Below are 12,263 nucleotides of genomic sequence, written 5' to 3'. Positions count from 1 at the left end.
GCATTTAGCATGCTTGCCTTCATTGTTCAGGCCTTTCGAATATAGTAATTGGGACTGTCATGTTGAGGTTGTACAGGATATTGGTGAGGCCTCTTCTGGAGTGCTGTGTGCAGTTCTGGTTGCCTTGTCATAGGATGGATATTATTAAACTGGAGAGGGTTCAGAAAAGATTTAACCAGGATGTTGCTGGGAATGGAGGACTTTCTATTATAAGAATAGGCTGGGACTTTCTTTCACTGGAACACAGGAAGTTGAGGGGACACTTAAGAGGATTATAAAAACCTCAGGGTCCCAGAAAACATGTATAAGGTGGAGGAATTCAAAACTAGGCATATATTTAAGGTTAACGGAGAAAGAGTTACCCGTGAGGGGTAACTTTTTTACACATTGGTTTATGTGTAGAATGATCGGCCAGAGGAAGTGGTGAATGCAATGCACTTAGAACATTTAAAAGACATTTGGATAAGTACATGAATAGGAAAGGTTTGGAGGGATATGAGCCAAATGCAGGCTGATGGGACTAGTTGAGTTTGGGAACAAGGTTGGCATGAACCAGTTGGACCGAAGAGTCTGTTTCCATGCTGTATGACTCTATATTGAAACCATGCACTTCAGCAGAAAAATATCTGAATTAAATTTAAATGTTAAAGAACCTAACAAACATACATATTTTAAAAAATATATGAAAAATTTAAATTTTTAAATTTTCTTTTAAGATTTGGCTTTATTGCATGCACCCATTCAGTCAGTTTTTAACAAGAAAACAGTAAGAACGTGTAGTTGGAACTTAACATTGCACACCTGGTGTCAACAGACACTTGTTTGAGACTTCTCTTATCATCAATCTGTGGAAGAGTCAAGAAAATCATTCAGTTTCTCCTGTCTTTCATAATCTCCAAGACCTCCAAAAGGCCTTGCATCAGAAAACCTCAACCCTTCCCGATTAGAATAACTGCAGTCCCTTTCCATAATGAAAATGTTCCTAACCTAGAGAGTGATAAGCATGTGGACCTCACTGTCACTAGTAGCTCACTATTTTAATTTGGAGATGCCGGTGTTGGACTGGGGTGTACAAAGTTTAAAAATCACATAACACCAGGTTATAGTCCAACAGGTTTAATTGGAAGCATACTAGCTTTCAGAGCGATGGTCCTTCATCAGGTTGTAGTGGCTGGGGAGCATCGTTCCGAAAGCTAGTGTTACCAATTAAACCTGTTGGACTATAACCTGGTGTTGTGATTTTTAACTTTGTTCACTATCTTGGATACACGTAAGGCAACTAGATAACCATGTGATGGAGGAAAAGAGTACAAGCCTGTGATGATAGGGTTTGATGATGGATATGAGGCAGCTTAAGGGGAGCATAAATACCGTCCATGGCTTCTGTACAAAGCAAGCCATGATATTGTAAATTCCATAAAATAGTTCACCGGATCAGAGTCTGTGTCCTAAAGTTAAAATTCGCGGTGACCTTTTACATCTGAATATTTACTAAACATGCATTTGATGCTACTATTTTGCACATTAAAGAAGTATTTTTGTTTACTTGTATTACAGATATACTTTTTTGAAGAACTGTATGGTATTTTGTACAGTTTTTGACCATTTTAAACTTTATTGTTCTAGATCCAAAAGGAGGGACAGTGGTTTTAGAAAAAACAGCCCTTATTTCGGAACAAAGTGATGCTTCAAAACAGCCTACTAAAGTTCCAAACTGTGAAAAAATAATGGCTAATGAAATGTTTACAAAGGCTAATAATTCTAAACCAGTGAAAGCAGCTGCCCTCTCTGCAATAAAGACAAATACAAGGAAAATGACACAACTTGGCACCGCAAGTCCACGGACACCTACTAATTCCAGTAAGGTTGCACTGAAAGAGAAAAGTGCATCTCTACCCAATGTAAGAAAGCCATCAACTAAGTTGCTTCCGGTGACGACCAAAACAAGTTCTAGCCTAAAAAGATCTGCCTCTAGTTGTAATGAAAAGGCAGCTCCTAATTCTCCGTGTCATGATGTGAAAAGTGGAACAGAGTTAAAAAGTAATCAAATGGGACCAAATAATCAGCCACCACTCTGTCAGAATGTAGAAGTACCAACTGCTTCACATGATAATAGGTTGGCAAAAGGAGACCATGTTTTGACATGTGGACATTCACAACAAATCATTACCTCCAGCAACCTATCTAACCATGTTAAAAAAGCAAATAATTGTACATCAGAAAAATTACAAATAGCTTTAGATATGACTTCTGCGACTAATTTTGAAGGTCGTACAACACACAAGCCATCTAAAGACATTGAACTGAAGACCAAACATTATAGAGCTCAAGATCATTCTTCTGCAAATAAAGAACCCCAAAGAAATCAATCTTGTGAACCAAAGCTATTGATTTTTAATGGCTGTGAGAAAACAAAGGAGGTCCCTCTTCAAAGAGAAACTAATTTTGCTGAAGAAATTAAAGCTGGCCATCTTTTTACAGATGGGGACCATGTTCTAAATAAAGATATGTTTGAACTAAATAATGCAACAATTTGTACTCACTCATTTGACCAAACTAGTGACACTGCAAAGTATAACTTAAAACAAGATGAAAAGCCAGTTCCATCAGATTTGCATAAAGAAATAGACGAGTCAGGAATCCCAGAAAATCATGAGCATTCAGAAACTCCATTAGTTGAATCTTGGAACTTGGGCACAGAAGGCTACCAAGCTTCAGATGCATCTTTCCCAAAGCAAAGTCCAGACACAGATACTGGAAGTGCAACAACCTCCTCTGATGATATAAAACCTAATTCCGAAGACTATGATGCTGGAGGTTCCCAGGATGATGATGGATCAAATGAGAGGGGCATTTCCAAGTGCAGTACAGTTGTATGTCATGACTTTCTTGGGAGAAGTAGCAGTGATACGAGCACGCCTGAAGAGCTTAAGGAATATGACAGTGGATTAAGAGTAGAAGTAAAAGTGAAAGGTATAGAGCCACATGGGAAGACAAGAGGTGCTAGCACAAGAGAATCACTAATTAATCACTGTTCCAGAAGATCTCCAGGCAGTAAAGCAGTGGAAAGAGGCAGTGAAGAAGATGCTGTCCCTGGTGGTGATAAATTAGATCCTGCCTCAGATATTTTGTCTTCATGTGAAATGACTGAAGAAGATAAATCAGAAATTGAGAATACAGAGGAAGTTTTCCCTTCCCCTCTTCCTCCTCCTCCTCCTCCTCCTCCACCTCCACCCCCTCCCGACCAGGGCATTTACCACTTTCAAGGTATTGATAATCTGGCTTTTGAAGACGTTACAGAAAATGACACTGAGGTTACAAACTTTTCTTCAGCTGCAAATTTTAAGCGTTCTGTTCTGCTATCTGTGGATGAATGTGAGGAGTTGGGTTCTGATGAAGGAGAAACTGAAAGTCCTCTTGCATGCTCTTTTGGTTCTCTTACTCCGTCCGATGTATTTGATGGTGGTTCCCATGAAAGTGGCCACCAACGTTATGGCAGAACCTACTATTCACGGTACTCGCTGGAAATTGATGATGACTTTTTGGTGTATAGCCACCTTCATCAAGAGAAGGCCAAAAAACAAACTAAGGAACCAAGTCCTTCCCCACCTGCAGATGAAACTAGCATGGTAGCTGACGGTGCATTGCTGCAGGTTGTTTCAACAGATATTGAAGCGACAAAGCAAATCAGTATTGAAGCTGTTGCACCCCATCCATGTGGTGAACCTTTTGATGGAGTAGAAAGTAAGCATGAAGAAAAGGACCAGATGGAAGGAAATATGCTTGAAAACCAATCTGAGGATAACATGTTGACTGAAGAAAATAATATCCAGCCCGCAGGTGATGGTGATGGTGGTGACAATAGACCTCAGGAAAGACCCTGCCATTTGCATCTCTGCCAGAAAGGGCATTCTTCCAGTGTACACAGTGATGACGTTGCTACAAATGAGCATTTAGCTAATATGGAAAAAGAGTATGTGCAAGCTTACAACTCCACACCCAATGAGCAAACTAATAATACTTTGCCAACAGGTAATGTATATTGTAATTAACCTTTGATCACAATATAAACCACTTGGTCTGAAGATGGCACTCAGCTTTGTGTCAAATTGCCAAAATGCAGAGCAGTAAAAGTAAGACCACATCAGTTTAGTTTGTGGAACTGTTGGAATGTAGTTTTCAAAGTACAGAGTGTAGGAGGAGTACACCTTGTATTGTTAAATGTGAACATGTACAATTCTTCCACTAATTGTTAGCATGACTACTATGGGAATTTAGTTCATATTTAATTACAATTACGTGAAAGAAGAGAACCTGCACTCCAGAATCTTAAGGCCATTTTCTATGTATGACATTAAAGATCATTTAGCCAAAACCATGTATTTAATGTGTAATAACGTTCAATGTATTAAACCAGATGTTGGTAAGTCTACCTTGGAGATGTGTTGCACGTTGAACTTTTGGAGCTAGGCATGCAAGATTAAACTAACACAGTCCTTCGAGCAGTTGGAATGCCAAAGTATTAGATTTTAGGAGTTCTTTGCAAAGACTGATTTGCAAGTAAGTGTGTTTTCACACTTGTCGAACAATTTTAAAGTGGTTTGGTCTCCGGGCATTGGGAAAATGTCACTTTGCCGATCGATAAGTGAACCTAAACTACATTTGCACTGAAATGTTAATAGCAGTACTTGTACACAGTTCTGTAAATCAAAATTAATTAGATTTGAGGTAACTGTCCAGCAAAGTGTATTATGAATACTGTATTTGTTTTGTCCAGGATGTAATTAAATTTTGTGCTCGTGTTCCTACTAAGTTAAGTTCTGCCAAATGTATTTCAATGATTGTCTAACTATTGGCTCTGATTTGCTTAGCAATTACAATTAAGGTTTTTGCTGAGGGTTTTTTTTGCTTGATGAATGATTGATCTTTTAACTGGTTTACTAACCTAATAAACTGCATCAGATTTTCCTGATCTTTTTACTTATTTTATTAATTAACATGTGTGGCACTGTACAGAACAACAAATCCGATCAAACAGTTGCACAAAACATTAGCACATGGCCTGTAACATATGCAATTCGAATGAAAATTGAGGTTTAACTCAACTTTAAATCCACAAATTTTTATCAGTTCGTCAGAACTAAATCATGATGCTTTTTTAAAAAAAAAATTATCCATGACAGTAAATGTTCCACAACTCCCTTGGAGTAATGTAAGGGCCATGGACAAAAATCACAGGCTCCAGTCCAGGTCCTCATCTTGATGTACCTTGCTATCCTGGGAACTGAGAGGTTACAGCATTATCTATAGATTACATAATGTCCTGATACTTTTCATTTTACTGGAATCAGATGCTCCAGAGTTATCATAGAAAACTTAATAATTTGTCAAAAATACACTCATTTTAAATCTGAGTGCCTGTGTGAAAACTACAAGTAATTTCAGAAGAATGAATGGAACATTTGTATGATGTTTTCCAACATTGCCAATTTGTTTCTGGATTATCTAAGTAGATAAGTAACATTAATTTTACTTTGATCATTCATCTATTTTTGGCCATGTGCCTTTGTTGTTTCATCTTTTAAGCTGTATTAACTTTTATCCTGCTCCTGCCCTTTAATCCATCAGAAACTGCTTTAAAATCTTTGATCATTCTTGCATTCAGTCTATTAACCAAAATACTCCCAAAATAGTCTAGTGTGCAGCAGCCCCATTTGACGTTTTTCAATATTGGAATATTTACAATGTTTAGTATTATGAATTGTTTCAGGAAACTTAGCTGATTGTGACAGATCACAAAGCTGCACATTTGATCGTCGCCCTTCAAAAACCCTTTCTCCCATATACGAGATGGAAATAATAGAAGATGTGGATCGGAGTTCAGAGGTAGAAGTGAACCATGTGCACAAAGAAGAAAATGAATACTTTGCAAAAAGAGACTGGATACTACTTAAGCAGCTTCTTGGAGATCAGGATCTAAATTGTGGAATTGTTAACTGTCTACCTGAAGATATCAACTTAGCAAAGTATCTGATCAACCAAACACTCTTCCTTTCTAGAGATGTTTGTAAGACTCCAGGTAGAATTGCAGTTGAAAAAGAGGCATGGTATAAATGGACGGAACTGCAGTCTCCTTCAGAGGACTCCACAGCTAGCATTACAGTGGCCAGTTTTTCACCAGAAGAATCAGTGTCTCCACAGGGGGAATGGACAATTGTGGAACTGGAAACCCATCACTAAGCATACCCACTAAATTGTGTGCATTGGGGTGCAAGATGAATTTAATCCATATGTCACATGGTCCTGTCCTTTTTCTGTAGCTTAATAGAGTCTTATTGTGCCACTATTGGATGCCATAGTAGATAATAAAATTGTGTTCTTGACATTTTGTTACAGAATTACCGTTTGGGAGGTCTTTGTGAAGAGGATAAACATGTATGTCGATGATACTTTACTTTAAATTTGGGACTCAGGCATAAGAAACCTTTTGTAAAATATTAGTTTGTCTAAAATTGAAACGTTTATTTTCATTTTCTTAGTAAAACTTTAGAAAACCAAATTCAATTTTTGAAAAATTGATCAGAATAGGTAGTAATGAGGGTAACCTTCGAAACCAAGACACATGAACTTCATTAAAACTCTCAGCATAAAAATCTTGTTTGGAATTGAGGGCTGTATTTTGTTTTTTTTAATTTTTTGAGGTTTTAGATATTGATACAATGGCCATGGGACCAGAATCTGAACTAATAGTTTTATCCTTTTTCTTTATAAACTTACAGGATATATGGCACTTTCATGCTAGCTGTTTAAAACAAAATGTGATTTTTTTTTTCTTAGACCAACTTGGGAATTTTCTATTATTGCAGGTATAATTTGATTGTTGAGCTGATTCAACATAAACTAGACATACATGAAATGCATCCATGAGAAATTAACACAATTTCATTGCTCTTTGATAATGCAAATGCTTATTTGAGAAACTTTTAAATAGCACTGATTATTTTGCATCCTGTAAATTCAGACATGGTCATAATTTTGTTACCATATGCTTTTTTGATCTGATTGAAAGCTATGTGAAAAACTGGATGGAATATTAGAAAATTATGCTTTTGACGAGGCTTCGCTTTAAGTCAAGTTTTTGTACAGGTGCTAATAAGTTTACCTTACCTGTGGCTATGCAGAATGAAGTCCAATTTGATTTAGAAGCCCCAAGCATCACCTTAAATGAGATCTCACAAGTGGACTCATGGGCAGGACATACCTTCTAGGAACAATGTTTGCGGATATCCTTGAAGTCCTATGGTTTAATCACGTTTCAGTCGGCTTCTCCCACTTTGATCTGATCTGTGAAATGACCTGACTTGGAACTGCATGATTATTCATGTGCAGTTAGAGTATGTTTTCTTATTTTCCCATGCTTATTACCCACAAGTTTGAAAATACAAACGTTTCGATTTGCATACCAGTGTTAAATAAAACTAGTTTTAGTGCAAAGATCCAGCCTTAAACTCTAAAAGTTAGATTGCTGTCTAGACTTAAACGTGTGAATGAATGAATAACTCCAATCTAGTAACCAAGCATCAAAACTGATCCTATGCTCTTTATTCAATATCACATCTTGAACAAAACATGAACAAAAGTATGCTGTTGTTCATGCCATGCTGTAAAGGAAAACTCTGTATCCTTATACAAATTAATAGATATGCTAAAGGCAGTATTTTAACCTGAGGTGCTGGTGGTTCAAAAGCTGCTTAACCACTTATTCTGAAATGCATTGCCTTCATAACTTGATTGCAGATTTTTTCTTAGTTTACTTCCATCTTTTGAAAAGAAGATGGAAGTTTCATTGCAAAATTATTCTAACTGTATATTATCTCTAACTTTAAGAATTGGATAAAATGTTCTCATTTGAAAAATTTTCACCTATTCTCTTGTGTTTTAGTGTACATAATTCCGAAAGTTTCAGGTGCAGAAAACTTGAAATGTGTAATAAATATGAAAATGTTTCAAGATGACTTTACTAAAGGTCCCCGATAAATAAGCAAATGATGCTGAGCTCTTAAGAGCATTCCTGAGCCCTTCAACAGTAATGAAAAATCTTAGCTGAGAACCTGCATTGCATCATCCATGGTACTGACACATCTTAGAGTGCTTTACTGTGGTGAAAGTTCTATTTTGAAGTGTACACTGTTTTTGCATGATATTGGAGAAACACCTGATCCTGGTTACTGTGAAAATGCCTGGTAATAACACGGTAAATGTTTGTTGTGGGAAAAATATAGATTACAAAATAGAAAAGTAATAATGCATTTTGAATGTAGTATTATGAAGGGCTGGAATTTGATATTTTTTCCAGTACAGTGATAGGCTGAGAAGAACATAGAGTAGAAGGACTGAGGCCATTCAGACGATTGAATCTTCTCCACCATTCAATCATGACTGTTATGTTTCTCAACCTCATTCTACCTTCTCCTTTAACCCTTAGTCTTTTACCAATGAAGAACCGACGTATCTGAAATACACTCAATGACTTGACCATAAGCTGCTCTGGCAATAATGAAGAACAATGTTGTTATTCTTGTAAACAGTCTTGTAGAACCATCAAACTTACTAAACATCAGTTAAAAAGCTCTTCCATGAAGCATCTGGGACTTTCACTGTAAAATAAAGTACTTTACTTTAATATACTGCAAAACAGGTCTCTATCATCAATTAATAGTTCAGTGGCTTTAAACCTCCTGTACATAATTCTGGAAAAACACCACCTGTGTGATGAGTATATTCATGAGTCGGTTTACAAATATTTTGCCTAGTAAGTAAAAGGTGCTCTGAATCTTTGAACAAACACGTAAATACATTTGGGAGAAAGTTCTATAAAGGTTACACTTGAAAATTTTAGATGTCAGCTTTTTATTCATCCAATATAATTTGTATAACTATTGTAACTTTGCATTTAATATTTCATAAACTAATTTCAAACCATGTCCCTTATTTCCATCTGTATTTTTGTGACACATTATTGTTCATAATAGGAAGTCATTTAGTGTAATTATGTTCACTTTTTAATGTTACAAGGCCAAGTGTAGTTTTCTAGTTGTATAAACTTGAATATAAGTATAGTTTAATTACCATTATATCCTGCCATTTTTATACTAAATTACTACTTTGATATTTAAGTTTCCAGCATGACCAGTTGCCATAGCCAGTTTACATTATGAATGGATATAGAAATTTTATAGATGGTAGATGTGAAAAAAATGGAAATTAACAGCCTCTTTGCCTCTTCACAATCTTCACTTTCTTTTCTGCATAGTAATTGCAGTTTAGTAAATACAATACCTCAAATGTGTTTTTTTTCCTCTTAATTCTGAGTGATACCTAATGAGGAAAGTCTCTGCACAAAATCAGAGAAGCTAAGATCAGACTCCACTTAACACAGAGCTAACCAGTCTGTTGATAGTTGCTGGTTAGGTAAAATAATGAAGAAAAAACGCCAAATGTATATGTTACCTTACATGAGATGGTGTCCTCAGGAGGAGGAGGAAAATTGTAGCAAGAGGCAATTTATAATTTTCAGGTGAGCAGTGGAAAAGCAAGTATACCTCAACTGCAGTACTGTAAAGCTTTGAGTTATATTTATTTGTACTGCTTTTAAATTGAATGTGATGTTTTTAAAATGTAGATGATGTTTACCTTCAGATCCTATGAGTGTCTAGTACAAATATCTTAGTAATTATGTAGACTATTTTTCAAACAAACAATTTTCAATAAATTTGTTTTTAGTGACATTGTCTTGCATGATTTTAATGTACTCTCTGAACTTTGGCCAATGCCATTTTACTTTGGTATCTTAACTTCCAAAAACTGATCACTATTTTGTCAGAACATTTATACTTTTAGATATGCATTGAAACAATTTTATTAAGAAGGTTTAATGTCTAAAGGAACTGAATTGTTCACACTAATTACATCGTGTATCATAATTTCATGTCATTGAAGCATAGATATGTTATGAAACAGATTTTTTGTGAAATGCATGAATTTACTGCCTCTACTGCTCACTATTTATGCAAATTAGTAAACAAGGGTTCTTGTGGTAGTGTCCCTGCCCCTGGGCCAGGAGGCTTGGGTTCAAAACCCACTTTTCAGTGATGTGATAACATATCCAAGCAAGTTGATTTGTTTTTAGATATTTTAATGTTGGAAATACTCAGCTGATCAGGCAACAAATATGGAAAACGAGTTAGTCATGGTTTCAAGTTGAACTAGAAAAAGCGAGAAATACACAATAGATTTTGAACAAAGAATGGGTGAGACAAGGACAGAGCTGTGATTGCATGGGAGATGCAAGATTAATGACAAAAGAGTTAGTCTTCCAGGGTCAAGAAGAATAGTGATTAGCAAAGAAAAGAAACAAAGGAAAAAGATGTTAGTATAGATGGGTTGGTTATCTGAAAACAAAGAGAAAGTGAATCTTACAAATAAAAATAAACCTTATTTTTGAGGGGGAGGGGGCGTAGTGCATTTTACCGTCAGAAATTATTGAAATGTTTCTGAAAAAGTGCCTAATTGAAAGATTATCTGCTCTTCCTTTAGCCTTTGTAATAGTGCTGTAGACTGATGATGGAGAAGATAGAGTTAAAATGAATATTTGAGGAAACATGGTATTTAGGAGTGACTGGAAACTAAGGAAAAAGGGAGTGGCTCTCTTTCAGGGGTAACACAAGTTCATAAAGTCAAGATGTAGGAAGCAGTCTGGATAGGGGTGAGATATGATAGCAATAGGTTACTTGAAGTGATGTACAGACCTCCTAATAGTAGAATGGTAGGAAGGAGTATAAAAGAGGAAATAATAGGGTGTTATCAGACAGTTGTGCTGACAATTATGGGGATTTTAGTCTGCATAGATTGAAAAAATCAGATGCAAAATTCACTGTTTATGGCATAGTTCCTCAGAACAGCAGTTCCTGAAACCAACCACTGAGCAGAACTAGTTATTTTCTAATCAACCTGTCCAGAGTTGTTACAGCACAGCTCTGAAGCAGGTAGGACTTGCACTTGGGCTTCTAGCTCAGAGGTAAGGACACTGCCATTCTATCACATCAGCGTCACTTATACAAGCAGGCTATACTAAGCTATATGAGAGAGGATGAATTACTGATAGCCTAGTGAAGGCAGTGATCATATTACCTAGGTACCAAAGGTAGCATGGACCATAAATGTGACAGAAATTTTACTTCTGTTTGAGGAAGAGAATAATGGATCCAAGACTAATATAACTTACGGGTAATTTATAAAGTGGAGCAGGTTTAAGTGTCCTGTACCTGGTTCTAGTTCATATGTTCATATATAAGCTGAAGCTCGTGCTTGAGGATCATTGTTAGTGCATCATTTCCAATGTACAGACCACATTGTAGATAATAAATTGAAACAGGTCAAAGCAAATTGCATGATATGGAAAGGAGTGTTTGGGATGTTGGATGGTGAGGAGAGGAGGTAAAAGGATATGGGTCACATCTACTGTTTGCTGAGCCATTATGAGAAGGGGTGACTAAGGAAGAGTAGATCATGTTCTAATGAAGGAAATGATTCTTTAAGACGACTGACAGGACAGATGAGGGGAAAATGTGTTTGGTGGTGGCATTACATTGGAGCTGACATTAATGAGGACGGAGAAGTACAGATTGAATAGGGAGGCTGGTGAGATGGGATGGAAGGCAAGGACAAAGGGAACCGTATTCCTCTGAGACAGAGGAAGTGGTGGTGTGCGGTTGAGGACCATGCTCTCCACAGTGGGTGTTGCAGGGGGAAATGTGATGTCTGGCTGGGGAGGGGGGAGGAGATATCAGAGCAGATGGAATAGAAATTCTGACCAAAGGGAATGGTTCCTTTTGAGTTTTGGTGAGAAAGTGTCAAAGTATAAGCTTGCTGACTCCAAAGCTATCTACTAATTAAATTACACTCAACATACTCTAGAGTAGAGGTATTGTATTTTTATATTTTAAAAAAAACTACCTGACTGTAACTTCAAAACAGTCACTTTATTGTTATTTCCTATTGTTCTGAATGCTGGCCTTGCTGCACCCCACTCCAGTTGTGAAGAACTACGCTTGGTAATTGCACACTGCTCTGAGATAATTCATTTGAGGAATCAAAAACTGAGATGAGTTTGCTGGACCTCGACCCTTAATGACCGTAATTCAATGCATGAATATATGATGGACAGTTAAAAGCACAAAGGATTTTACGAATAGAAAGTCAAA

The 12,263-nt window shown here is 36.6% G+C and overlaps 1 protein-coding gene across 4 annotated transcripts in view; it reads left to right on the top strand.

Annotated features, from left to right (window-relative positions):
* Nucleotides 1–9,788, top strand: part of btbd8 (BTB domain containing 8) — a 106,159-nt gene extending 96,371 nt beyond the window's left edge. For all 4 annotated transcript variants that reach the window (XM_072574692.1, XM_072574693.1, XM_072574694.1 and 1 more), the window contains 2 exons: nt 1,627–4,032; nt 5,771–9,788. In XM_072574692.1, coding sequence (XP_072430793.1) covers nt 1,627–4,032; nt 5,771–6,240 — 2,876 coding nt within the window. In that variant the 3' untranslated portion in view covers nt 6,241–9,788. The remainder of the gene's footprint in view (nt 1–1,626; nt 4,033–5,770) is intronic.
* Nucleotides 9,789–12,263: the final 2,475 nt, after the last annotated feature.

Source organism: Chiloscyllium punctatum, chromosome 7 (assembly GCF_047496795.1).
Source record: "Chiloscyllium punctatum isolate Juve2018m chromosome 7, sChiPun1.3, whole genome shotgun sequence".
NCBI lineage: Eukaryota > Metazoa > Chordata > Chondrichthyes > Orectolobiformes > Hemiscylliidae > Chiloscyllium > Chiloscyllium punctatum.
The sequence above is the reverse complement of the archived record's forward strand: the minus strand, read 5'-3'. Positions and strand labels throughout refer to the sequence as shown.